This window comes from Chaetodon auriga, chromosome 9, assembly GCF_051107435.1.
Source record: "Chaetodon auriga isolate fChaAug3 chromosome 9, fChaAug3.hap1, whole genome shotgun sequence".
Taxonomy (NCBI): domain Eukaryota; kingdom Metazoa; phylum Chordata; class Actinopteri; order Chaetodontiformes; family Chaetodontidae; genus Chaetodon; species Chaetodon auriga.
The window spans coordinates 10,341,100-10,366,872 of record NC_135082.1 but is presented as its reverse complement, the minus strand read 5'-3'; the positions used below and the strand labels follow the sequence as shown (position 1 = coordinate 10,366,872).

The window sequence follows — 25,773 nt, the reverse complement described above, 5'->3', positions numbered from 1 at the left end:
GTTGATGGCTTTGTTAAGTATCACTTTTGCCACCTTTCTAAAGCCACCCCGGTGTTATGTAATGCAGCAGCTTCTGTCTGGCTTAAATACAAAGACTAGCTTGTATGGTATTGTGTGCTCTAAGCTGCAGAAAATGACTTTTGAACATATTCATCAACCAGCACCCTCACCGTTCAGCAAGACTACTAAAATGGAAATCTTACATTAATCGTGCACCTCTTGTTATCACAAGTCACAAGGCTCCTTCATAGACTGATGTGTGGGAGCAGTTTCACAAAATTCAGACTGTCACTTCTTGGATGTGCATAATTTAGCAATGTTCCTTCAGTTTTTTTTGTTTTTTTTTCAAAGAAAAACCTCACAGGTTTTAAACCATCAAAAGAAAACACAAGCACAGGGAGGAATGAATTTTTGTAGGGTCCTAACAAGAGTGGAAATTCCTCATCCTGACCCACCACAGCCAGACTTGTCAGGCCTTGTCACTACTCTCTTAATCCCTCTGACACCAGAACCGTCTCCCCCAGCATTCCCTGACATGCTCACAGTGGTTACTAAGTGAGAGACAAAGATACTTGTCAGTTGAGTAAACAGATGCCTAATAAGGAGCTGCAGATATTGATGGAGTGTGATACCCGAGCACAGAGGAAACTAACAAGTTTGTCTGTGTGTGTGTGTGTGTGTGTGTGTGTCTGCGTGTGTGAGTGTGTGTGTGTGTGTGTGTGTGTGTGTGTGTGTGTGTGTGTGTGTGGTTTTATGGCTTATGGTTTATATCCTGCGGCAAAGAAATATTCAAGAGTAAACCCTGACTCAACAGAGGAGAGCAGCATGTGAAGTGGAAGCTATGAATTGAATTTCAAACACTTCTCAGGCCAATAGTAAATACTTAGCATAGATAGCGTATTTCAATAGATCCATGATGTCTGCTGCCGCTGCCTTGTCGGGAAAATGGAGACACTGTTTGCTATCAACTTAATGTCACAGCAAAAGAAAGCAACAGGTAATAAAATGACTATTTATTCAATATGTGAATAGCAAGCTCGACTAGCTGAGTGTATCTGGCCTCATGTTTTTGAATGGGCTTTTTTAAAGGTCAGTATAGTGAGCTAAGAAAATAAGATTAAAGGTAACCTGAATGGGAACTATGTTCAAACATGTTCAAATGCAAGGGACCAGAAAGTCATGTTTTCAGACAATATACCATCCCAGACATTTACAACTCCATATTCAGGTCATACCAGTGAGAAGAGACGGTGCCTGCCCTCTGACGACAGTCCGTACAGGCAGAGTTAATCCTGCTGGCTGAACTTTTATCACAAGCTTCTGTAGTTATTCACCTTGACCTTAATGAGGTTACAAGAAGGCACTGCAAGCGTGGAAAATGCTTCATTTTGCCATGAATTCTTCTTAACTGGAGCAGTCACCCTGAGACAGTAACTCTTCCTTAGTATTATGGAGAGCACACACTCCCCAATCACTCATGATGGCGTGTGTGTGTGTGTGTGTGTGTGTGTGTGTGTGTGTGTGTGTGAGAGAGAGAGAGAGAGAGAGAGAGAGAGAGAGAGAGAGAGAGAGAGAGAGCCGGTTGTGGATGTGATAAACTTATTCACCTGTTACAGCAGTAAAGGATAGTCGTGTGATGGAGAAGGGCAGGGCAGGATAGAAAAGAGTGCAACTGAGTGTCCTAAACTGGAAGGCAAAGCATGCATGTTCCTCTACTCGTGGCACTGAAATGAGGTTGTGACAATGATTGAACACTCTTGTTTTTGTTTTGTTTTATTTTTTGTTAAGATCACTAAATGAGCCTTTGTAATTCAATTCAATTCAATTCAATATTCCTTTATTTGTCCTGCGATCAGACTGGTCACACTGTGTGAACAACACAAATTACTCTTGAACGCAGGTGGATCAAAGTGCATTCAACTTGCTATACATGTATGTGTACTTGTATGTTTGCATACAGGGTATATGTATGTATTCACACTGTTTTCATGTAAGTAGTCAGTCCGTTAGCTACATAATTAACCCGTTTCCTCTAATTGAGCCTATCAAATTTGTTTTCTCACAATCTTTTGAAAAGACTGGATTAGACATGTTTTGTTATGTATTTGCTTTTTCCCCTTTCATGCCATCTTTTGTAGGCCAGCATATTGTTTTATTGTCATGTACAAGCATTAGAGGGCAATGATAATGCATAAATGTCAGCCAAAGGGGAGAAAAGACACTGCGTTCCCACTCAGTCTGCTTTCTGGTGTGTTGACAGTACAGTGGCATGTGTTTTCCAAAGACAGTTGGTTCAATATACAAAATAACAATTGGCTCAAACAGAAGTTTTGAAGGTAAAATTTCACTGACTGCTCAATTCAGTTCACTTGAACTCAAAACAGCTTTTCCATCCCTATGTCCTCTGTTGTTTTAGGTCCTTGAGTCCACAGGATATGAGATGAATGTGCAGAAATTAGACACAGATGTATGCAATGCCTATGCTCAAATAGTTTCGAGGTTTTAATACTTTTCAATGCACTTGGGGTTTCATTTCAACCCATTTTTGCATTTTCTTTTAATCACATTGTGCAGAAAGGACATGAAAAGAAAGCTACTTTCTTTTATGTTATTACATTTTATTTCATGGAGATGTAAAAAACTTGGCCTTTCATGATCCCAGTTGTCTAATGTTTACTGAGGAGGGGAGGCAACACTTTGGTTAACTCCGCGGGTTTCCGTGCTGTTTTTGGAGGCTGTTATCTCTCAATCTGAGAATGTCATCTAGAACAAAGGAGCGTTAACAATCCCTTTGCTTTAGAAGGAAGACAGGGATGAATGAAGTCATAAAGTCACTTGCTGTTCGAAGCTGTCTGCTTAAATTACCTTGTGTAAGGCTAAGAGGGGCAGTTAGACACCAATTACTGATTGATTTTGTTGAGGTTTTTTTTTTTTCTTTTTTTTTAATCTTGACAGCCTCCTATGCCAAATCCATTTAATGACAATAATTCTATGTTTAAATGTCCTCAGGGTTTCACATATTGTTTGGTGGAAAGTTTTTGAGTAACATGAAATTATTCAACCTTGTGCTTTTTCTGCTATTGATATTAATTAGCTTCTGCAGTACCACATAAATATTCAACGGAGTCAAGAGCATAAACTCGTTAAGCCAAAGTCCCCAAAGATCATTTGAGAGTAATCCTGGGAATACTTTAAAAGGAAGAACAATTCAGTGCTTGTTTTGGCACAATTGGACGTGTTTTGAACTTGTGCTAAACTCATGCCTGTGGGGGAAGGAAGAAGCCCTGCAACATTATTCAGCATGCAGACCGTGCATGCAAACATTCCTTCCTTTGGCTCATTGCTCTACAACAACCTACTGTCTAGCAGTTCCTCTTTATTGGCCTAGCCTGAACTCTCGCTCGCTTGCTTTTCTCTGCCATTTTCCATCGTGCCCATTCCATAAATCGTACGCTATTTAATATCTTATTACTGCAATTCAAGACATGCCATTAGGCACGCTTTTCCCTCCAAAAGTGTGGCAAAATTCAAGCAGTACCTTATGTACTGGCCAAATTACCAGACATTATTGTCTGTATTGTCAACATTTCCAGTCAGGAAATGGATTTTAATATAAAATCCACACCTGTTTGTTACTCAGTGCCATTGGAGGACCTTCCTGCAAAAATGGACATCATTATAGGTGAACTTGAGCCCAACCGAGAGGACGCTTTCCATTATGCTCAGCTTGGATTGCTGCCACTGCCAGGCAGATGATGGAAATCTTTTCCTCTTTCTTCTTGACTTTCTCACCTGTTGAAAGTGGCTGCAGCGGCTGATGCAACACAGGCCGCAGTAATGAATTGTCTTTCACTGCCCACCTCTGGCTAAACTGAGGAACAACACCATCATGGTGGCTTTTCCAGCAGAGCACAAAGTCAGCACAATAGCTCCCTCTTGTGGTGCCTTGTGGTGTCATATTTGGTGCCATGCTCTTTGGTTCAGCACTGAACAAAACAGACGAACTAAGAATGTTGGCAAGAAATTCAGAAAGATTGGACCTTAAATCACCTCCTCCCAGTGGCACATGGCAGTACAAACTGAAAAAGATGGAGACATTATGTTTACTGTGTGCTGTGTGAAGAAATTGTAGTCCCTTCCTTTTTTGTGTGTGTGTTTTATGCAAAACAAATTTGAAGGTAACTCAGAATCAGTCAGCCCCTCGTGGATTGTTGCTCTATCTGTGTTTCCTCTTCCTGGCTGATGCTGTCAGTGCCTTGATGCTCTTCAGGTCTCTTCAATGTTTCATGTAACCTTTCCAAAGTTTGAAACCACATGTGCAGCAGCATTATCGGTGCAGCGCCACAGCAGCATGTTTAAGTTGCATTTAGTTAATAAAAAAAACAGCTTGTCATTACAAATAAATAATTAAATAATTAATTATTAATAATTATCTCCCAGTTTGCCATTTGTCTTTGTGTTTTCTCTTTTGCTGAAGCTGGCAATATACTGTATTTCAACTCTTTCAATAAACATGGACACTGTGGGTTTTTGGGGGGTTTTTTGAGCCACATATACGTACATCATGGTGCCATACATTCTTGCTAAGGCACAAAAAATGTATTCATTTGCAAAAGAAAATAGTCTCCAACAAACACACAGTTGTGGTTTTGCCTTGCTTGTAGCAGAGCATAATTACAGTGAACAGCTGTTTTAAGAAATTACTTTGCCTTTTTATTTTTTTCTTAAATTATTTATGAGTGAGACGGACTGAAACTTTTTTGGTCTTTTCATTGTATTGGTTGACAGTATGAAAAATATATGATAGTGTGTTTCTTGCTCTAAAAGCAAATGTGTTCCTGAAATCCCATTGTGTTTTCTGATTCATTGTGTTGTTGTGATTACTTCTGTCCAATGCTTTTCTGCTTTGCACCTCAAGGCCACTGTATTTCTCTCATATTTGAAAGGACAAAAGCACAAATAAATACTCAGCAAACAAAATAACGTTCTTTATGCTTGACTCATATCTTCCAGAGATACTAAAAATACATTTAGAAAAACATATTTTACAAGCAAAATGCACTGTAATAACCTTAGAATATATTATACAAAAGAAAAGGCACATGCTTTTAAGTCACTACATCTCTCAGACAGTATTAACATCATCTATCCTACAATAAGTGCCATCTGGCTGGAACGTCGAAGTCAGTTTGCTGGTCAAGAAACATGAGACCAGGCGAAGGAAATGTCACTGAAGAACGTAAGGTGCCACTGGGAGACGTCATCCAAGTCCATGTGTGTGTGTCACCAGATTTATCTTGTGTTGTCCGCACTTACAGCGCTATCAGTGTTCATGCAGACAGTCTCTGCTTGGTCGACGTCAGACTGATCAACATCTTTTTCATTAGTGGGGGTTCTGCTTGTCCTGAATATCAGAATCTGTGTTTTGAGCGTCTGTGTGTCTTGTTGTGTCACTCGAGTGATTAACAGCTGTGGGACTGGGCGTGCCGCGCTCTGTGTCACAGTCTTTGCCATCGGTTTGATTGTGGTGAGTCTGTAAAGTGTCAGTGGAGCTGCTGGAGTCTGAGATCTGCTCCTTCGCCGTATCAAAGGACTCGGTAAAAATACTGTCACTGTACGACTGACTGGTGATGGTCTCTGTCTCAGACCCAGAGGCGTCCACAAAAGTGCCTTCTGTATCAGGAAGACTGATATTGTGATCTTCTTTCCTATCAGTATCTCCCATATTAGTGTCTATGCATGTATCCTCTGTGTCTCCATACATTATGGAAGTTCTTGGAAATGAGTGTTCTTCACATTTTTCATTTTCAGGCATGGGAGTTCTCTTAACTGAACTTTCTGTACATTCCACGGCAGCATCAGAGTCCTTTTTTCCCTTGTGGCCGGGCTCTGTCACCGCATTGTCCATGTTTTCCCCTCCAGCAGCAGCACCTTCCTCTCCGGCCAGAACCCTCTTCAGGCTCTGGGCTCTGTCTCTGTAAACTTGGCACAGCTGAGCGTCGGGCATTTGGTTGCCGTGGATTTCAGCCAGCTTCATGTACACCACGTACAGAGCCTCGGGGTTACCTTGGTCCTCCAGGGCCGCTGCCAGAGCCAACTGGAAGTAGCTCACAGCATCAAAAGCATCCTGGTGAGGGTGAACAGAGCAGAGTTCAGAACAGCTCTCATCAAATAAAACACTTTATGTTTACATTTGAAGACTGGATTTTGATTTCCACCATTTTCTGGCCACAAGATAAAAGGAAATACAATGTTGGTGCTGCTCTGACACAATCCAAAGCATTTTTTTAATACAAAAAAGAGCAAAAAGCCATTTGCCAAACATGATTGCTATTGCAAAAATTACCAACAAAGAACCTTAACCAGGCCACCAGGACGCCCCGTCACAAAACATTAATTACATTTCATTAATTTCTCAAGGTAGCCTATGTATTAAAACTTGTCTATTAATTTTCAAGTTTATATCTTGTATTTTGAATCTTAGTGGAGGTGAAAAACATACAGGAAGATACTTTATACATTTGGCATGCTCACACAAATACAAAAATACATTTGTCCCCTGCACCTTCAGTTTGTGTAGAGTGAGATTGCCCAGTCTGCAGTAGATCTTGGTGTAGTAGCGAGCTTCCATTGGATGCTGCATGACGGGTGGACAGAGCGACAGGGACTTGAGGTAGTAGTTTTCTGCCATCTCATACTGCTGCAGGCTGTAGTAGACTGTAGCCAGCCGGTGGTAGGCTGTCCTCTCATTCACATGCACACCTGAGGAGGAAAAACAACGGCTCTGCTGACAAAGTATTTTCAAGCTACGGTTATTGCAGCTGCCACCACATCATCATTAAATATTAACCAACAGGCCAAGGCACTGATTCTACTATGGTTCACACTGGTACCTGTTTTTCCGGCGATCTGAACAGCCAGTGTTGCGTACTGCAGGGCCTCCTCCTGCTCTCCCTGGCTCATTAACAGCTCTGTCAGTTTACTCAACAAACGGAACTCCGAATGGATATCCTTGATGCTCCGTGCAAATGGCAGACTGCCATCCTGAATCCAGATATGAATAATTTAATCGAATGAGATCAGTGGTGCCAAGAATTTAAAAGAAATATCTTGATGGAATCAAAATAAGACTTATTACAGCTTATTATAGGAAATGCTGAATCGTGACATTGTAGTTTTGAGACTGGCAAAATGCATCATATGTATCTAATTTTTCTTACCCTGTAGAAAGGCAGTGAAGCCATCTGGTTCCTGTGGCCTTTGAAGTAGACGTCTCCAGCCTCCTCGTAGATGCTCATGGCAAAGTGAGGATCATTCATCCTGAGGGCTGTCTTCACCGCTGCCTATCGATCAAAATAAAGTGTCAGTCAATATGGATTACATGTCTAACATTAGCATGTGAAACTTAACTTGGCAGATAAATCAGCTGATAAAAAAAATGCAGCTGAAACGCTGGCTGCCTGGGGAGGACGTGATGAAGCCACTGCCTTTCCTGCTCAGGTCAGGAATGAGGAGTGCCTACATTCAAGGAATACCAGTTTTGCAGAGGAGCAGAGGGCAGAACAAGGAGAATAAAATGATTCTTCTATTCCCTCCTCCTAACCTGCAGGTACATATCAGCCAGCTCGTCCTCCTGGATCAGGTAATAGATGCGTCCCACCTGCAGCCAGGTCTCTGACTCTTCCTCCCTCTTGCCCAGGTCAATAGAAATCCTCAGGCTCTGCTTGGTGTAGTCCAGAGATTTGCGAGATGATCTGGAATCCAAAATCCAGACTTGAGACTGTTCTGGTCTCACTCAAGAATATAAAGATATTATGGAGAAGCTGGATAGACAATGAAATAAAGAAGGAGAGACACAAACTCACCTTTCAGTGTTGAGTGAGAGGTAGAGGCTGCTGAGGATTTCCAGATACTCTCCCTCCAGCCTCTTGTCCTTCAGCTCTCTGGATACCGACACACAGTGCTCATTATAGACGATACTCTGGCCATACAGCAGCATGTCTGCATACAGCCGACTCAAGACCTTAGCCACCACCATCTGACCTATGAGAAAATACAGCAGATATGTTACCTGTACCTCCAAAGACCAAATGCACTGTGATGAATTTATGATATTGAATAAGAACTAACCTTTACTGTACATGTGCATGGCTGATATTATTAGCCGATTTTAGACTATTGGCAGATATATTGATATCAGTGTAGAAGTTTAGAATTACAGTCCAAATACATTTGATATGTTGCACAAATAGTGTTGCTATTACATCATTTGTCCAGCAGGGGCAGCGAAAAGTTTAGTTTTCAACTGTAAAATGTCACCCTCTTTTGTATTTATGTTAAAAAATGTTGAAAATAAGCAGAAATATTGGTCTGTCTTTTTAACTCACAAATATCACTAAAGTAAATGTCTATACAGAGAGAAAATTGGGTAGCTTTTATGTTACTTTACATTTTTTATCCTTCTGACAGAACCAGGCTTCCCCCTGTTTCCAGTCCTTGAGCTAAGCTAAGCTAACTTACCGCTGGTGGTACAATAGGGTCTAGCTTTTGTAAAACTATTCTTTTAATGTGTTAACTTGTACTCACTGTGCAGGTTTCTGGCATGTAGTGCAATAAGTAGCCCCATTTCATAACAGGCCCGGACGTCGTGAGTCTTCCCCCTGTCTTTGTAGCTCCGTCCCAGCCAAAGGTAGGTCTGAACATGCTCCTCGTCTGTGGGGCTTTCCCAGAGCTCCAGAAAAAGATGCAGGGATCTGGTAATAAAATGATCATCACAATGAGACAATAAGTCATTGAGTAAACTCTCTCTACATTTGTTGAGTTAGACCTTCCCTGGGGGAAACTTTTAATGATAAGACAGATATCTGACCTGACCAGGAAGCGTTCTGCTACCAAAGATGCCCCCACATCCAGTGCCAGGCAGCCTAGGTTGGCCAGTGCCAGGGCCTGGTTCCTCTGGTTTCCACTTTCCCTGGAGATTACCAAAGCAGAGTGGAGATGCCAGCCTGCCTCTGGGACACGGCCCTGCCGCCTCAGACACAGAGCCAAGAGATTGTGGATCACCCCTCGCTGTGTGGGACTGTCTGTGCCCTGCAGAGCGATGCACACACAGAAGCACAGATTAGACATGATGTTGTGATAGAGGGACAGCTAAAACTGTTACATGAGAAAAGTTGAAGTGTTTTGATCAAGGTGAATATCATTGTTTGCTGTACCTGGAGGGATGTGAGCAGTGGCTGCAGGACACTCTGGGCCCTCTCAGCTTGGCCTGTCAACACCAGCAGCCATCCAAGCAGCACAGAGGCCTCAAAGCCCTCCTCCTCATTGATGTGGCCTCCTGTCTCTACAGCTTGTTGAGCACAGCGCACGGCCTTATCTAGAGCATCATACTGCTGATAGACTGAGGCCAAGCCCTGGCACAGATCCCTCTGGGTCTTCATGTCCTCCCCTCGCTCAGCTATAGCCAGGGCCTGCTGAAGGTAAACCACAATCTGGGCAGGGAGCAAGGAGGTTCCTTCCTTCCAGCATGGGTTCAGGCGAACAGAGTTCTTGATAAACAAAGCAATCCTCTGGAAAGCATCGTGAAGAGAGTGGTCTTGTCTCGAGTCCAGGCTCAGAGAGGCCAGTACCAAGTAAGGCATGTATTTACGATGATAAAGCCAGCTCAAGAGCCAGTTGAGGTCCACAGGAACTATGGGGCCACCCTCGGCAGCAGAGAGAGTCACTGAGAGGAACTGAAGTCGTTCAACAAAGGGAAGGGCGTCATCGGTCTTCCTGAGATGCAGGTAGAGGCTGGAGATGAGGTAGCAGATGCGAGCCTCCAGTTGTTTGTCCCCCATCACCACTGATCTCCTAAGGAGCAGCTTCAGCAGTTCAACCTCCTCCGTGGAGGTGAAGGTGTGGCAGGGGAGACAGAGGAGCAAGGCACTGGCCTTCTCCAGAGTCTGTGGCAGTTTGTCCGTCATGCGCTGCTTCAGGTAGACAGCGGTGAGATTTGTGAAGAGAGCGACGTGGAGCAGCGTGTCGGAGAAACTGTCCACCGGAACACTGAGAGCCTCCTCATAGTAGACACGAGCCTGAGGAAACATAGATGTAGGAGCTGATTTCAAACAGATGTGGACTGCAATGACAATTCATCAGAGATTTAAGAAGGTGAGAATTTTCAGTGATGATGTTCTGTCTGATCAATTGTCTTTTTAGGGAGTAGTAAGGCATATAAACATATATACAACACATATATTCATGCTAGCAGTGAAGTGCAAACCTGGGAGAACTTTAACTTCCTGGCACAGAGTCTTCCCAGGAGGAAGCATGCCCGTCGATGTGCCCAGTGCATGCCCATCCTCTTGGCGCTCTCCCTGACGCTCTCTAGGTGCCCTGATAGCTCGTCCTCAGTCTTACCACTGAAAGTCACCCACAGGAAGGAGTACTGCAGGTCGTACAGGGGCAGGAAGTCCTCCTGGAAAAAAAAACAACAAACAAAAGGAGTAAGAAAACTCTCAACAGGCTGTGTGTGTTTGACACAACGTCAACATAAACGGATTAGACTGACCTATGAAATTCAGTAAATGTGTTTGTTTTTAAAAGATGAACCGCAACTTTATCTGCTGGGAAGTTTTGATCACTTCACAATTTTCCATCTTTGTACTGCTGAATTCATTTATGTATTGTAACCAAATACGTTTATCAGGAGTGTGTTGAAAGTAAAAATAGTCATAAATGAATCCAGTGAAATTGACCAGAAAATAATGGCAAGAAATATTTTTTGATGCTTGAAAAAATTTACAAGCTTCTAGACAATAAGTGAGTGAAATAAGAATGATGGTAAATGTGCACACAGCGATATTTTATTGACTACTGTCTAATCATCATGCAATCAAAGGGTAAAGATCAGATTATTTTATAGACCTGAACAGATCGTCAGGTAGAAAATCTCATAAGAAATGACCAATTGCTTCTACTGGCTTCCATAAACATATAGACACAGGAAAGAAACAAGAAAAATCAAAATCTTGCTTTGCCTCTGTGCTTGGCCCAGTAAAAATAAATCAGTGACTCTGCTGACCTGGAAGTGTTCATGGTTGAGCAGGGTCAGTGTGGGGTCACTGTGCTCAGAGTCCTCCCCCTCCCAGCTGTTCTCCTCCAAGAAAAGAGGAGGGTCTTCCTGGAACTCGTCCATCTCTCTGAACGTGTCATCCAGGGTGAAAGACAGGCGCTCTCCCTCCTGTGGCAGAGGATTGTGGGAGTGATAGAGGGACAGACGGGGATAGGAGTGAGAGAGAGAGGAGCGAGGAGAGGAGTGATACGGGGGCGTCCCTCCACTTCTCTCTGACATGACGCTCTGACGGGCGCTCATAGGAACATTATGATCTGGGAAGAAGAAGAAGAAGAAGAAGCAGTAGTTAAGTTTAGCAGAGCAGTCGATAAACACACTAAACTTTTAAAGCTGCTTGAATGCACTAAGCTCATAAACAGCTGTTTTCCTCAATAAGTTATAAATCATTACCATGTTTTGGCTGGTTCTTGATGTACATGAAGTCACTCGCATCCAGTCTATCTGGAAACACGCAAGGTAAATCAATTTAAGCATCAATTTTCCAGCTGGGGATAAAGATGGAAAGATTTTTTCCTGGAATGAATCACCAGCAGCACCACTATTTAGGAAACAAACTGCTGCACACTAAAACATGACCTATATTTTGATCATGGCTGCCCCCCCTCGCCCTGACTGATAAAAAGTACATCTCCTGATCAAAACCAGCGGTTTCTTTACCTAGTCTGTACACGGAGCTGATGTCAGATGAGAAGAGCCTTTCCAGCAGGCCGCTGTCACTTGTCTCGGAGCTACACGGGTTAACCTGAGCCAGGCTGGCCCTCTCCTCCTCAGTCAGAAAGACCAATTGTCTGTCTCTGTGCAAGGGAAACAAAGGCAGCATTATCCCCTTTGCTGTCTTCACCCCATGCACCCTGTCCGGAGTGCAGATACACTAAATAGGATTTCATAAAAGAGTACCACAACACTATACACAAGAGGTAGCTAATGTGGATTTGATTGAGATTAAGTACTTTAGTTGAAATGACGCACAGCATCAGACCAGAAAACTCAAGGCATTACACAAATAAAAAAAGGAATTTCTTACAGGGGTATGGTGTCCAGAGGCTTGACGTGAGCCTTGTGTATGAAACCAGTGTGACCTGTGGAAGTGTGTGTTCCTATGAAAATGCCCAGGCCTCGGACCAGCAGACCCTGGATCTGCACAATGTCACCTTGACTGAGCTGAAGCTCATCCGGGACCACTGGACTGTAGTCAACCACTGCTACACAGGAGCCTGTCACTGAGGTGTTTGATGAGGAGGAAAAGCAAAAGAGTATTGAGGTCAGTGTTAGAACTTGTCTGATTATGATCATGATTTGTCTTAAATATTCTGCTAAGGAATTTACAGGATGTAAAAAATAAAGTTTAAATGCTTTTCACAAGGGCTTTTAGAGCTACTAGTATATGCATAAGCATTTTAGTATTGACCCACTGTGGCTGTGCACTGCTGTGTGTTCAAGTAAAGAGGAAGTGGTCAGTTTGATACCCGCCTCTGTCTTTGTCTTTGCAAACACAACACGTGGCGACACCTGACATTCAGACTAGTCGCGGTGTATTTACTGACTTTGTGAGGAACTTTTACTCGACCTTTCACATTAGAAATGCAGGAACTAAACTATGTTAAGTCATGAATTCAAAATATATGGACCATCAGACTGTGTGCAGAGACATAAATAACATCAATGTGTAGTTAAATCCAGTCAATCAGTGCTGTAACCACCACTGTCCATTTGTGTTTTTACACATCTGACAAACATCGAATCACATTTCACTTGATGAATTTAAGTTCTGATATGGTCTCCAAAAACTCATGAGGGAAATATCTGACTATTAAGCTGCTGAATACTGACTGTTTGGTGCTGGACAGGTAGTAAACAGGGTTTATTAGAGCTTTTTGACTGAAAAGAATGAGTGCAAGAGTTGGTTTTAAGTCTCTGTGCCTGAGTTCATTACGCTATATGTGACTATACAGGATATTGCATGTGCAAACGTGTTTATGCAGAATGGCTTTACCGATAGAATGTTCAAATGCTTCCTTTTCTGTTGGCGAGCATCCACCATTGCTTGGGTACTTCCTCAGGAACCACCTGACCAAACAGGAAGTATAGTTTAACAAAACCACACCAAGACATGTGTACCAATGTCCACCATCTGAAGTCTGTCTTTTTCATTCAGCCAAACATTTAGACAAGAGGACATGTTATCATGCTGTCATTTACAGTGTAAACCAGGAAACTGTGAGGAACGTTGAGTGACTTACTGATAGAAGGGGTAAGGCAGCGGTTGCATGGCGTTGACTGGCACCTGACCATGGTCTCCTGTGGAGAGCATGGTGCCCTCCCACATGTTGTCCTGTCCCGTGTCCTTTACCATCAGCAAGTCATTCTTCTTGAACGACAGCTGTTCTTCGTCCTCCTCATCCTGCTCACCTCTTGTGAATAGTGCCTTAGCAAAGAAGGATCCTGCAGACAGACGGGTTCATCAGTGGACAGATTCAAGCCCGACGAACCTCCACTCAAACGTGTACGGACGGTACAAATAAGCATGTGTGAATCCAGACAAGCAAAGTGTTTTCAGACAACGTTTTTTTGTTTTTTTTTTTGACAAAAGTCACCACACTTAAGTTAAAGATCAGCAAAAGTGCTTCAGCTAGTGTGCCCTCATTCAGTCACTGGTAAATGATGGATGTTTTATATCCCCCCCATTAAGTTAATGTATTTCTCATCACTATTTGCCTGCACTGCAGTTCTATTATACATTTCCATGAAGCTTTTTGCCTCGGGGAAATGTTCAAGAGAAAGTCTGTGTGGACTAGGCCAGAGGAAATCAATATACATTCGGGAGCAAAGTAGTATAATAGTATTACTTTAGTGGAACACTTGCTTGTTTTATTATGCATTAAGCAATATGAGCAGATTGCTAAAATTCAGTGTCCAGTTTTGAATTATTTCACTTCAACAATACAAATAAAAAGGAAGTTATGGCCATGAATAGAAATGAGATCATAATGCTCACTTATAATTAGAAGTCCATTATGTTTTGGCTGGGCACAGTGACGCACATAAGCTCTTGTAATAAAAATAAGGCGTCCATTGCTATAATTTGTCCAAAGTCATGTATGGCTATATATTCCTGAGGGTTTCAAAGTGTTAATTGAGGTCAGTGAAAATGGATTAAAAGTAATGGGATCAAATGGCACCTGCAGTCAGTTACTTTATAATTGCAGTGACAAGATTGAAGACACTTCAGACAATAAACACTTTAAATAGTCTGAGAGTTTTCACAGGGAACAAAAACTCATATTTTAACTACGAGAATGTGAGAATATGAATGTGGTATTGATGGTACTCAGCACGTTGTAATTTGACAGATGACCTTTTTCACTTTCTCAACATCAACTTTCTCTTGCAAGCTCTGTAGAACGACAGAGCGTAACAGGATTACTGACCTTCCTGGAGTAAAAGTCCCAGGTAAAGGGTGGCCAGATGCTCCTCGTCCACAGTTACATTGATCTCCAGGTCACTGAGCAGCTCTGCATCCAGCCAGAAGGACTGATCACACAGGAAGTTCTCCAAGCAGCGAGCCACATAACCTGGGACAGAGCACATGGACCTCAGATATAAGTACTACTAAATGTCTTTATGGTAATCTTGCCGTATCCTCATCCACTAAATCTTGCTATGCAACTATTATGATAATGAGACAAAACTTGTAAATTACAAGCAGAAATAGGGAAAAGAGTAAAGCAAAGAGCCATTCATGTGATTGTGATGTCACAGTCCTTATGTTTTTCCTCTACAACATCAAATATTCTAAATGGGCAACAACCAAACATGAAGTTGAAAGCTGAAAGAAAAGGTATTTTCCTGGAGTCTTCATCTTTAAGAATGTATGGCTGTGGTTTCTTCAGATTTGAGCGACAGTGGCCTGGAAACATAACCAAACAACTGTCATCCGATTCAGATTCAAATGTCGGTCGGTTGGTAAATCCCGATGGTGCCAAAAGTTCATCACCTTTTTCCAACCAACTTCAAACCAGTGAGAAGAGCACTGACAGAAAACAAATGTCTCATGTGAAATAACCAAAACTGACTCAAGAAAATAGGACCTGAATGACAAAATATGTTTTTATGGCCTGTAAGATATAAAACAGCCACAGTTTCTTACCTAATGCAAGGTAAGTTGAAAACTTCCAGATTTCCTCCACAGTCTTGAATGTGAGCACAAAGCGGTCCTTCTCAGCGTGGACAGACACCAGACGTGCAGACAAGTCCTGCAGAAACAAAGTCTCATGTTTCTCTAACAGAACATCATTCAATCTCCATTAAGTGCACCATACATATACAGTATAATATGTCATATTGCATCATACAGACTCATATCATAATGCACCTTGTTCTTTGTTATGGTCTCAGAAAGTCGTGCAGCACTGTCTGTGTCATGTCTGCGTTGTCAGGTCTGACTCACCTTAAAGAGCTGGATGACGTCCTGGCTGTTGCTCTCCACCACTCTGAGCCGGGTGCGCAGCGCCTCCTGCAGGGATCGGTCAGGATCCACGCTGGAGCGCCTCCGCCCGGTGAACAGCAACGCAATTTCTAGAAAAAGATGAGAAGAACGCTGTGATTAATCACTCCTAGATTCAATTGTTTTTCCTATTGCAATAATATGGCATATAAACAAATCCAGTGCAAATATGCTTAGAAGAAAAATTAGCTTAGAGAGCGAGAGAGGGGAATTACTGTATCTCCCATTGTCTGCCAGAATTAACCACGAGGAGCTCACAAATAATGTATTTATAATCCTTCTGCTAATTCATCACACAAATAGGTTGTTGTATATATGTGGCTGTACTGACTGAAGAAAAGGGAAAACACACTAAAACTGAGACAGAAATGAAATCTACAAGCAGGCGAGATAAAACTTTCAAGAGTTCATTAAAGATTTTCTATGGGAGCTCATATTTCAGTGAGATGCTCTGTTTGTCCCTGGAGGAATAACACAGCTATTAGAGCCTCTTATTGGACTCTCAGTGTGGCCATTTAAATCCATTTGAGAGGAAGAACCTGGGGGAATGTGATGGATGGAGCTAAACTGCTGAGTGAGTAAAACATTAGTCGACAGGGGAAATGTGCTTCATCAGTATGCATACATAGAATGCATGGGAAATGCTTCTGCATATAAAGATAACAAGTTTAGGCATGCTAATGTAAAAGCTTTTTCTTTTTTTTTCAGTAGAAACAGACTACAAGTCAGTCAGTGGACTATGGAGAAGCATGAGTAATTGCACCTGAGGAGAATTTGTCTCCCACTGACAAAGTACTTCCTCTAAGGAAGGCCTCTTTCTTCTTCCAGTAGTTGTCAGGCTCCACCCCTCCTTCACCTGATTCCACCATTGGACCGCCCTCCTCCTCACCTGCACCTGAGAGAAGAAAGTCAGGGTAAAACAGCAGCTGCATCAAGTTTAGATCATTATCTTTTCTGATTTGATGCCAAAACGAGTGCAGACGTGACGTTTTAAGGTGGAAAACTTAATCCAGTGTTGGTTAAGTCAGTGTTTCCTAAATAACACATTGTATTTAGGGTTTTTTTGCGTGATAAAGACAGGTGTGTAGTTATGTGGAAACAATTTTATCAAAAGAGTCATCAGAAGGACTGTTCAGAGTGAACTGCAATTACAATGAAAGTCCACACTGTTGTGGAGATTGAACTGGAAATGTTACCAGCTGAGACAAGATGGTAATCACTGTTTTGCCATTCGAGAGAACACATGTGTTGTCAGGATGTGCTCATATGGTACAGATTGAACATATGAATCTGAGCGGTGGTTCCCAGCCTGTTTTGCCTGATGCACCCCAACAGCCTTGACAGATGAGCTTAAATATTCCTTCAATGTTGCCACCTGTCATATATTCCAGATTTGCTAGTTTTATTTCATTCTAAACTGCATGTCGGACACGCTCGGATGTTGTATAGAATAATGTTACAATACTTCTTTTACAGGCAAAGCTTATTTGTATAGCAGATGCCATACACACAGGCAATTCATCATGTTTTACGCAATGCATTAGAACCATAAAAAAATAAAAAAAACAGCATAAAAACATTAGATCGGATTAGAAACCTTGTAAGGAAATTAAAACGTTTGGAATGGAGACATCAGTACAGGATAAGAGGGTTAGATGGTTCATGATGAGTATTTAGGGTTCAGTCAAAGGCAGTGCAGAGCATATGTTGTTAACCTGAATTTAAACGTGGTCAAATCTGTTGTAAATCTTTTGTCTTCTGGGAGTTTGTTCCAGCTCTGGTGTACACAGTCACAAAATGCTACTTCTTCATTTTTAGTTTGCACTGCAGGAACAGTTAGCGGCCCCGTACCTGAACTATTTAACAATTTATCCTTTACTTTTAAGCTATTTGAACCTGTATCCAACTCCTTTTCTCGAATTACAACATGCAATGTTTAGTCATTGCAGCTTACTCAGTATGTGGATGTGTATTTTATATGTATACATTATAATCATTTTCTTTACTTTTCCAAACAGTTGAGCTTCTCTAAAATCTGTCCACACACCCAGCGTGGAAACTGCAGAAGCACCACCGGGATAAAAGCGAGCCTACCCCTGGTTAAGAATCACTGACTTAGTAGTTTGTAAGTTAGCTTTATCTCAGCACACAAACAGGATCTTAACAGTTTCGAAGCCTATAAATATCAGCCAGATGAGTGCAAATAGCTGGCTATTGCAGTAGTGGTGACGGGCTTCCCCTGGTTTGTTCCACTGTGCAGAGAGGATGTCCCAAACACTTCCTCAGTTTGTGACCGCACAGTCAGCAACACAGCTCAAAAGAGCCTCATGATGTTGTTTGTATTCCAAAATAACAGAGGTCTATAATAATACTATTTCAGATTGCCAAAGATTTTCAGTGCACAATAGTCTACCTTGAGTCATGATGTCATTTCCTGGGAAGTGTTCATTTGCTCCCCCAAGAGTATATGGTGGTTCCCTCCAGAGAGCATCCAGCTCAGCAGGAGAGATGTCTGTAAACAGGGAAACAAATTAGTGAATGAACCTGAAGTGGAAAAAAAATTCATTTAGTCTCCTTTATTCTCCACTTAAATCAGTTACAGTTATCATCACAAACCAAATGTTTTTATACAGTTCAAACTGCTTTTCAATGCATCTTAAGTGAACAGTTTGTCATTTTGAAAGAATTTACATGTTCGCTCTTTCGCCAATACTTAGATGAGAAGATTGATACCGCTCTCACATCTGTGCAATAGATATGTACTTGGAGAAGGAGGCCCTTTAGCTTAGCTTAGCATAAAGACTTGAAATGAGGGAAACCTGCTTGCCTGGCTATGTCCGAAAGTAAAAAACAAGCCAACCAGCACCCCTAAATCTCACAAATGAACATGTTATACTACGAAAACTGAAGTCTAAAAATGACAAGTCACCATTTTCCAGGTTTGTTTGCCAGACTCTTTGGTTGCATTCACTTGGCAGGGAGCAGCTGCTGCTCCTGGTCAAGAAAGGGTCAAAGTTGTACCGCTGTAAGCCCCTGAAAAAAGGTGACTGCCATTTTAATACTTAGGTTTTTGTATGGATTAACCAAACAAGATACAACGTATAAATTAGTGAGCTTTGGAGGTGCTTGTATTGCTTGTAGCCAGACAAGCTGTATACAGTGGTATCAATGTCCTCGTTATTAGTTTACCAAGTTATTAGGATCCTCATTAGCTAACACCATGATGTCAGTCAGTCAGTGACAGTCATGGGGTCATGTCAGCAAGAAAGTAAAAAAAAAGTATATAAACAGACTTAGGTGGGGTGGGAGAGGTAGTGTCACCAGGGTAGGTGGGCGCAGTATATTGCAATTGTCAAGTTCAAGCCATCAGTTAGTGTGAGGAGTTATCTGGGTTTTTTTTTTTTTTTTTTTTTTGGGGGGGGGGGGTACAATGACGTTGAACACACACAGCTGCTCTGAGATCAGAAAAACCTCCAGGCTCACACAGCTGCCCTGCCCCTGACTCCTCCACGTTGATTTCAGCGCAGTTATGTGTTTTCAGACATACAGTCAGAAGCCATTTACAATCAAGACAGCGGTAACTGAACAGTAACAAAAAAGAGTAAGTTTTCATTAAAATGCCACTTTTCTTCCATGCTTTGTCAGTGCAAAAACACAACAGCATTATCTTGATGCAAAGCATTCACGACAACACAATGGGGTGGACAACTTAGCAACACAATACGACATGACATTAGGCCGAAGAGGACAAAAGACTATTCTCTCCCATCCTACGGCACAGAGCACAGTTAGCACCAACAGGACTGCTTGAGTCAACACAAGCACAGTCATGCTGCTACAGTACAGAAACACACCATGCCCTGTTTACCTTCATGACTAAGTGTGTTACCCATGCTGTGTATACACCTATGCTCCTGTCTATCTGAATGTAGCGGCCTGTCTCATGACGGTACAGTAGTAACACAGAGAACGGGCTGGGACAGACCTGTGAAGGAGGAGAGGCAGACTTTGATGAGCGGTCCACAGCAGGAGTTGAGCAGCGGTCTGCAGCAACAAGACGCCATCTGGCCCAAGAGCTGGCAGCTCCCAGAGATCAATGCCATCCCATCAGTTTCCCCCAGCCTCTTTAATAACAACTTCCTCTCTTCCTCTCTCCTGGACAAGCCCTGTCTCCGTTCCTATTTCTGTAATCCCTTTCCTGCCTTGCTCACTCTGTCTTTCCACCAGTTACCGTTTACTGGATGTGTCTCCTCTGTCCCTCTGCAAGCCTTATCTCTTCTTTTTCTCTATCTGTCTGGGTCTGCTTCTCTTTGTAATCCCTCTGTCTCTTGCTGTCTCCATCTCCCTCCTCCCACCAGCATCTCTCTCTCTCCCTCTCTCCCTTCAGTAGCTGCCCAGTCAGTGAATGCACAAAGCACTTTCTGCGATTGGTATGAGTGTGTGGGGGGCAGGCCTCAGTGAGAGTTTCCCTACAGTATGTGTGTGTGTGCGGGTCAGTGAAAAAATGCACAGAATGTGTGTCACAAAGACAATGTGTGTGTCTTTTGTGTTTGTTGCTGGGAGAATGTATTGCTGAGCCACTGTAAGGCAATGCCACACAGGGACGGGCTGCAAGGTCACAGCGAGGGGGGTGAGAGTTGCCCAGTGGCATAGATGAAGGATCACCTTATCCACATCAGTTCAACACAACTCTGCTCTCAGCCATCACATGGGTAACAGACAGATGATATGACATGAGCACACAGGACAAGATCATCCCACACTGTAAGGCCACCAGGAAGAAGACCAAGACAGAGACTGGACGGTGAGAGAGTCCATGGTGGTTCTGCGTGTCCAAGGCTTCATTATGATGTAGGCAATAAAGAAGAATGTGCACACTACAAACTGTGCCATTATGAGAAGGTCAGAATCATTGACCTTATGTGACCCTTGACCACCTGAGAAGGAGATGCAACAGTGGCTCCACAAAGTGTGAATTTAGAAAATAAACTGCCGTAATCGGCCAGTAATGCCTTGGCCCGACAGCGCTGGATTTTGAAAGCATGTGTTGGGTGTGGCGCTGATGAGTAGCTGCAGGTATGTTGCTATATAAAGAAAGTGATTAAGCTGGATTTAAGCACAAGCCATAAATACAAGAAGCAATAGTTCAAATTCTACTGTAACATTTGTGCCTTTCGTGTGTAAATATTTTAAGATAGAATGATAGGCAATAATGTCTTAACTTAACTTTGTCTAAGTTCTATGTCTGTATAGGAACAGTATTGGAATATTATTGGGTTTGAAATGATCAATGAAGGGAAAATGTGTGTGCTGAAGTGTTACACTACTTTTTAATGGAATTTCTCATAATGCTTGAATCAAACTGAACTAGTATGTTATGTCGTTCATCTGCTGTGTCTACAGAGTGCTGATGGTAAAATAAAACTGTATTTTTTTCTTGACATACATACACATTGATTTATATGTAAATGGAAGTGGAATTAGCATGAATAAACCACTTTAGAAATGAAAGTAGGGAAGACCTTATTTTTCTATTTTTCTGATGATGTCAGCCTGATGTCAGATTTCTGCTCAGGAGCTGTATGCTCAGCTAAATGGAAAAGCTTTGAAGGGGTACTCCAGCAATTTAGTGTTGCTCTTCCATTTAATTGAGGAAAAGAAGCTGCAGTCCTGAACTGCAGCCTCTACTATGAGTCACACCCCCAGAGCCCTGGATACCTACATTTCCCATAATGCAACTTGATAGTATCTTTCATTAGACCCTTCCTGCATAATAATTCCCAAATCTTTCAAATTCCACACCTGAAATGTGCAAACATATGCTACCATTCTCAAACATAGGCCATACAAGAGATTGTTCACTTTTAGGAGAATATAACTGTATGCTTTCACAATGTGAGGAAAAACTCTCTAATCTTCTGCTTTTCTACAAATATTCCGCAATAAAACACTTAAACTTCTCTAGGAATTGATGAATGCTACACTGCTAAGTACACACACAGCAAAAGGGCAAATTGCTTGATGTGGTGACAGAAACAATTTTCCGCTGCATTACAGATGTAGAGATGCTCTCATGACGCATTATGTGACTTTTGCTTGCTGAAACTGCATGTAATCATTGATCAAGGACGACAAATGCATAATTTAATAGCAAGTTTCCTCCCTCTTTGTGGCCTGATCGTTCCTCTGCTTGAACATGCTGGAGACAAAGAGGCTGATATCCTTGCCTGAGACCAGTCTCTTCATCTTGTTTATGTGGCGTCTTAACGGTCATGATTGAATCTGTGCATGTGTGTCTTGTGAAGCAGAAAGCTGTAAACAGGCTGAGGGCGTGTCAGGGCATATCCTGACACTCTTTAGACTCCCCTGTTTGTTTCTTATAGTGCAACAGATTCTGTCTAATCTAATAAAGACAGGCTGTTCAAGGCTGATATGTGCAGTCACATGCTAGGCCCATGAGAGCACCAAAAGCTGCACAAGGGGCAGCAGCTGTCTCAGCCACATCCACTTTAAAACATACAGAGATCGCACATAAAAACAATGTAATGTCATTTTGTGGTGATGCTCTATAGAATAAGTCAGAACACCTGTCCATCTAGCTATTGTCTCCTGGCAGCTGGAGCGTCAAATCCCTTCTTCTGAATGACTGCACGCTGTGGACAGCATCACTAAAGTCGAACTTAAACTTAAACTACTTAAACTATAACGTGTGATTAAAGACACGCTAAGCCACAAACACAGTACCCATTGCCTGTAATGACAGGGGTTGACGAGTCCAATGACCACACGCCATAAATGACCCTACGATCTCCACACAGTCTGAAACCACAGCAAAGGCCTGGACTGCAATTGTGACACTCGGCAGTCCATGACAATAGCATTCAAGCTAATAAGAAACATATGGTGTCAGCAGTGTCTGGCTATGTTCTAATGCATGACACGCAGGGGTTGTTTGTGACTGTGTATGTATGTGTGTGTGTGTGTGTGTGTGTGTGTGTACAATCTGGGTTTATAGATTTTGGAAAACGTGGTACAGAAGTTAGTGGACAGTAATATGAGACAGGGGTTATGGTCTCTAAGTTTAGACTAACCCCCTGTTCGCTCACTCACATGCCTGTGTGTCTAGGACAGAGCTCCCTGCAGGGAGATTCCCACACTGTTGCATAGCGGCATTTGTACAACTCTGAAACACACACTGTGGTAGTATCATTACAAATTCAACCAAGCGTTATAAATGAGTTTGATTTCCACGTTCTTCCTTTTAGTGGAAATAGAAAAGAGACATGAATTAGACTGTCATGTATAAGTCATTTTCCTCTGCTCTTCAGGAGACTTTGAAAGCATTTACACACAGTGTGAAGTCACTAGTGAACAGAATAAGGAACTATAATCACTACATGACAGCTACTGCGCATTTAAAGCTCTGCTGTCCATCCTACACTCTGAGGACTGACAGCAACTTTATGGTTATGTGACGAAGTACAAAGTACAGCAGCACAGCAGTGTTAAACCTGCTAAACAGGAGACATTACAATGAGAGCAGTTTGTCGTATTAAAAGCAGAAAAAAAACAACTCTTACCTCTGTGTTACTGCCAGCTCTCCCCTCTCAATTCATTCCTCATGTGCGTGGCAGAATGTGTGTGTATCTCTCTCTCTCTCTCTCTCTCTCTCCCTCTCTCTCTCTCTCTCTCTCTCTCTCTCTCTCTCTCACACACGCACACACACACACACTCTGTGTGTTTGTGTGGTTTCACCATTTAACTGGTGAACTGCATTTCATGACAGCCGCCAAAACTGCCGTCATTCTCCACTGTCAGCCCAAACGGACAGGAGAGGAAAATCAGAGAAAGAAAGTCAGTGTGTGGAAGTCAGTGAGAGAGAGAGTGTGTGTGTGTGTGTGTGTGTGTGCGTGTGTGTGTGTGTGTGTGTGTGTGCCTTTGAGTGCTACAGAGGCTATCCCAGACGGCCTGTCACTGACTGAGGAAGTTTTTTTTTTTTTTAGCTTTAACTCCTCCCATCATTTCTTTGGGACAAGGGCATAGCCTCCCCCCTCCTCTCTCTCTCTCTCTCTTTTTCTCACTCACCCATATCCCCACACACAGACACCATACACACACACACACGCAGACATACAGACACACACACACACACACACACACACACACACACACACACAAACATTCACAGGCATGTTTCCATCACTTTTGGGGACATTACATGGAGTTACATTCATTTCCTGAAGACTTACCCTGACCATAAGAACTGCTAGTCTTACCCTAACCCAAGTCTTTGCCCTAAAATTTAATAATTTACATTTTGGGGACTTGTGACTATGTAAACAAACTTAAGTCTGCACAACATGAGTAATATGTGCACGTGCGCATGCACACACACGCGCACACACACACACACACACACACACACACACACACACACACACACACACGCACACACTTCTCTCTGTCAGAACTTGAAAACATGTGAGCCTAAAAGAAGACTGAATTGGTGAAAAGAGGTCAGGTTCTAATTTCATTTTAATCTGTCTTCAAAGCTATTAAACCTTGGCAATTAGCTCTGCTCTTCCCATTTACCACAGAAAAAAAGCATTATAGTCCAGAGTCCATTTCCTCATTCTTCAACACCAGTCACACCAGTTTGGTTTGACGCACCCGCAGTGAGAAGATGACAGAAGATTAAAGGCACAATCAGCTGGTCTGTACAATTGTTCAATCCATACCTGGTACATTACTCATCTTCATTCCAAAGGTGCAGAGCCTTCACAGTCCTGCCCATCAATACACACGCACTGCTAAGTGTACTGTCATGCCTGGAAATGTGAAGTATTTGCCCTCGTGTGTTACATGACAATACAAAATGACCTCTCCTTATCATTCGCTTTCACTTTCTAGGTCATGTCCATCCCTATCTGTGTGAGGTGAGATAACAATCCCCCGGCCAGCGTTGCTTTGGTTTCTTTTTGCTTTTTTAGCCTGCTTAGTTAAATATAAACTCTGGAACTGATTGTGTATCCCCAGCCCCCAGTGCACTATGACAAAGTCACCCTGAACACAGAATATCAGCCCTGCTCTGCACATGCGATCATGCAATTGGCTATGCAAGGCTGCAGGACACAGGCCATTTATTCTGCTCTGTTTGCAAAACTGTGTGTGTGTGTGTGTGTGTGTGTGTGCGTGTGTGTGTGTGTGTGTGTGTGTGTGTGTGTGTGTGAGGCAGAGAAAGAGAGGGAATGTGGGTATATTGAATGGTGATAAATTAGAAATAGGCAGGAATGGGTGGAGATAGCAGCGTAGCATTTCTGGGTGGATGGTAGATTGTGTGTCTGTACTTTCCCCTGGCCATGTGGTTGGACAAAGGGCAAGGATTGTGAGGGTTAGTGAAGAATGCAGTATATTGCTGATCAGTGCTACTGATAGAGGGCACATGGCCTGAGTGTGACTGACAAACAAAAGACGCCTCACTTCCAATAGGAAAACACTGAGTGGATGATTGGGCTGTACAATGCGGCATTAGGACTGCAACAAAAACGTGATAATGTCTCTTTCGTGTGTCCAGCAGCTCATAAAAGCAGAATTTGTGCTCAGTGTTGCTGTGTTGTACAGCTCGGGCTGCTTAAGGAAACTGTTTTAATCAAGGCGCAGAGTGATGTCAACAGTGTGCAGGTTTATTCCAGTAATAACAGATATCAGGGGATGTTTGCCTTTACTGTTGATTCGAGGGCACTGGCGCCTCTGCCGACAGTGACAACAGTGTGTTGACCTGACGGCCTCCTGCCCTGCTGACTTCAGTGTGCAGGAAGGCTAGCTTCCTGTTTTTCTGCCCCATCAGTTTGGAGGACAAAAAAACACAATGCAGGAGTGACACAGGAGCACAATCAGCACCCTGCATACGTCAGGGCCACGGGGCACCCACCCTCACAGTGTCACACACCCTGATGAGGGTGGCTCATTTAAGTAAATCATTATCCTATATTACACTGACTTAGATTATGATTAAAGTGTACTGGACAGTGAAATGAAGGAAAAACAAAGAGCTTTCTGTTCAAATTTAGGACTCTGAGGTTACATTGTACAAACTTTTGCTCTCTTTGCTACCAGGGCACCTCATGAGGGTGATTTTTATTATTGTTTTTTG

The 25,773-nt window shown here is 42.6% G+C and overlaps 1 protein-coding gene across 1 annotated transcript; it reads right to left on the bottom strand.

Annotated features, from left to right (window-relative positions):
- Window positions 1-4,965: 4,965 nt before the first annotated feature.
- sh3tc2 (SH3 domain and tetratricopeptide repeats 2) lies at window positions 4,966-19,996 on the bottom strand. Its single transcript, XM_076739798.1, has 22 exons — window positions 19,606-19,996; window positions 18,034-18,132; window positions 16,384-16,515; window positions 15,564-15,691; window positions 15,264-15,369; window positions 14,545-14,688; window positions 13,357-13,558; window positions 13,110-13,183; window positions 12,141-12,336; window positions 11,774-11,910; window positions 11,507-11,557; window positions 11,066-11,370; window positions 10,265-10,459; window positions 9,216-10,076; window positions 8,870-9,090; window positions 8,587-8,753; window positions 7,866-8,043; window positions 7,604-7,754; window positions 7,221-7,343; window positions 6,894-7,044; window positions 6,566-6,762; window positions 4,966-6,127 (listed from the first exon to the last, which is right to left on the bottom strand). Exons 1-22 carry the CDS (start codon window positions 19,721-19,723, stop codon window positions 5,384-5,386), a joined length of 4,680 nt encoding a protein of 1,559 aa, XP_076595913.1. The 5' UTR covers window positions 19,724-19,996; the 3' UTR covers window positions 4,966-5,383.
- Window positions 19,997-25,773: the final 5,777 nt, after the last annotated feature.

What these genes read in the sequence shown, in the direction of transcription:
- sh3tc2 (XM_076739798.1), bottom strand. Translation starts at nt 19,723, where the DNA reads ATGGCATTGATCTCTGGGAGCTGCCAGCTCTTGGGCCAGATGGCGTCT. An exon ending in AAATGACATCATGACTCAAG is followed by an intron (nt 16,516 to 18,033) that starts GTAGACTATTGT and finishes TTCTTCTCTCAG; the next exon opens with GTGCAGGTGAGGAGGAGGGC. An exon ending in GGGAGACAAATTCTCCTCAG is followed by an intron (nt 15,692 to 16,383) that starts GTGCAATTACTC and finishes ATCTTTTTCTAG; the next exon opens with AAATTGCGTTGCTGTTCACC.